Source organism: Mesoplodon mirus, assembly GCF_964341445.2.
Source record: "Mesoplodon mirus genome assembly, chromosome: 18".
Taxonomy (NCBI): Eukaryota; Metazoa; Chordata; class Mammalia; order Artiodactyla; family Ziphiidae; genus Mesoplodon; species Mesoplodon mirus.
The window spans coordinates 15,706,258-15,709,063 of NC_138994.1; the positions used below are offsets into that span (position 1 = coordinate 15,706,258).

Below are 2,806 nucleotides of genomic sequence, written 5' to 3' on the forward strand. Positions count from 1 at the left end.
TTGTATATCCTTGCCTCCTTTGTCATAGATTAGTTGACCATAAGTGTGTGGGTTTATCTGTGGGCTTTCTATTCTGTTCCATTGATCTGTATTTCTTTTTTTGGTGCCAGTATCATATTGTCTTGATTACTGTAGCTTTGTAGTATAGTCTGAAGTCAGGGAGTCTGATTCCTCCAGCTCCGTTTTTTTAATCTCAAGACAGCTTTGGCTATTCGGAGTCTTTGGTGTCTCCATACAAATCTTAAGTTTTTTTGTTCTGATTCTGTAAAACATGCCATTGGTAATTTGATAGGGATTGCATTGAATCTGTAGATTGCTTTGAGTAGTATAGTCATTCTCACAATATTGATTCTTCCAATCCAAGAACATGGTATATCTCTCCATCTGTTGGTATCATCTTTAATTTCTTTCATCAGTGTCTTATAGTTTTCTGTATACAGGTCTTTTGTCTCCCTAGGTAGGTTTATTCCTAGGTATTTTATTCTTTTTGTTGCAATGGTAAATGGGAGTGTTTCCTTAATTTCTCTTTCAGATTTTTCATCATTAGTGTATAGGAATGCCAGAGATTTCTGTGCATTAATTTTGTATCCTGCAACTTTACCAAATTCATTGATTAGCTCTAGTAGTTTTCTGGTGGCATCTTTAGGATCTCTATGTATAGTATCATGTCATCTGCAGACAGTGACAGTTTTACTTCTTCTTTTCCAATTTGTATTCCTTTTATTTCTTTTTCTTCTCTGATTGCCATGGCTAGGACCTCCATAACTATGTTGAATAGTAGTGGTGAGAGTGGACATCCTTGTCTTTTTTCTGATCTTAGAGGAAATGCTTTCAGTTTTTCACCATTGAGAATGATGTTGGCTGTGGGTTTGTCATATATGGCCTTTGTTATGTTGAGGTAGGCTCCCTCTGTGCCCACTTTCTGGAGAGTTTTTATCATAAATTGGTGTTGAATTTTGTCAAAAGCTTTTTCTGCATCTATTGAGATGATCATATGGGTTTTTTTTTTGAAATTTAAAGAAAAAATTTATTGAAGATCTGAAAAACAATTTCTAAAAGATTGACTTTTCCAGAAAATTGTAGCTACACAATGCATTGCGTCTATCATGTTAAAACGTGCATTAGACACAAATACAAAAACCATGAAACAAGCCACCATTCTTTGACAATCTGAGCAAAGATAAAATGCCTAAGGAACAACATGGATGACTTGCAAAGGATGGGCTCTTTACTGTAAGCACCATAAAAAAAAGGGGGGAGCACAAATGGATGAGTGTGTTCAGTTATACACACTGAATTGAACCTTTGGCACTAGGAATCAGAGCATTTTGTCATATAGCATTAACACATATTATAAAAGTGCGTAGTGTCAAAGGAATAGAACCACCAGCATTCAAAAGCAGCTTTGTCAACTAAGCAATAAAACACTCTACAGTACGTCTCTCTGTTGTCCATCATTGAATACACTGGTAGCAACTTTGAAATGAAAAAAGAAAAGAAAAAAGGAGCTGTAACCCCTTTTATTTTCTGTTTAAAATCAAACAGAAAACAAACATCACTTCTGTTATACACTAACATTTCCAAAGTACATCATTTGTACAAGAGAAGGACTAATAAACAAAAATATGTTTACAGAGATCCAAACAAGCGTGAGTATAAGCGCCTCACACAGCTTTCCGATGGTACTCAGGAGGAGCCACTTCATAATCGCTGGCACTAAACAAAGTTGCCGAGTTCTTTGCCAGGTATTTTAGAAAATCATGAAGATAATTCAGTAATAAAGCAAGGCTCTTCTCATCCAGAGGTGTATAGGCCAACATTGCTCCAATACGTACAAATAATCTCAGTAGATGTGGCGCTCCATACACCTGGGACATGGGCGCATCAGGGTGATCTGCGAGGATTTCAGCATACTGTGGTCTCTCAAATTTGTAGAACAGCTGAGTGCCCAACATTACATTGAAGTATTCCTTGATCCCTGCCACAACTTCATTAACAGCATACTCCTTATTATCTGTGTTTCCTCGAGATTTCTTGTAATTTGCATAATCCTCTAGAATGGAATCCACATTCTTCTTGGCAGGAAGATAAAAGAGCTGTTTTTGCCGGGTAATTAAGTCCCAGTCATCAACAAGCCATGGTTTTAGTTCTTCAGGAATCTTTACTTTAACTTCAACTCTGTTCATGAACGTTTCCTCATTTTCAACAGTAGGATCTACGCGGGCCCTTTTCTTGCGAGGAGGCTGAGGTGTCTCACTGGTACTGCCACCATCTCCATTTCCAGGTGTTTTCTGTTTGTTCTTTTTTGTCTTCACTTCAATATTTTTCTGTTGCAGACCAGAAGTCTTCTTTCCAGGGGCAGCCCCTCTCATCTTCCCCTCTGCATACTGCTCCTGATTGGCTTTTTGAAGTTCTCGTTGTTTCTGCAAATTGGTGTCCACGTATTTGAGTACTCTGCTTTCTGGAACCCATTCATCCCAATTTTTATTCCAACCACTGTAATGTATAAAGTATTTCACTTGTTTATCCTTTATGGCAACCTTTACACACTTTGCTTCATAAAGAAGAGGCCCATGGAAGCACAGCACTCTCTCACCCTCCTGGAATTTAGGCTTCGGGTCCTGCTTCGGCGCCATTTATAAGTGATTCACCGCCGCCTCCTCCTTCTCCCACCACCCCGATCATATGGTTTTTATTCTTCAGTTTGTTAATATGGTTTATCACATTGATTGATTTGCGTATACTGAAGAATCCTTGCATCCGTGGGATAAATCCCACTTGATCATGGTGTATGATCCTTTTAATG

At 38.2% G+C, this 2,806-nt stretch overlaps 1 protein-coding gene across 1 annotated transcript; it reads right to left on the reverse strand.

Moving 5' to 3' along the window:
* Positions 1 to 999: 999 nt before the first annotated feature.
* On the reverse strand, positions 1,000 to 2,401 carry LOC309793005 (mortality factor 4-like protein 1). The gene has a single exon (XM_082603101.1). The coding sequence runs from the start codon at positions 2,370 to 2,372 to the stop codon at positions 1,665 to 1,667; it is 708 nt and encodes a 235-aa protein (XP_082459227.1). The 5' UTR covers positions 2,373 to 2,401; the 3' UTR covers positions 1,000 to 1,664.
* Positions 2,402 to 2,806: the final 405 nt, after the last annotated feature.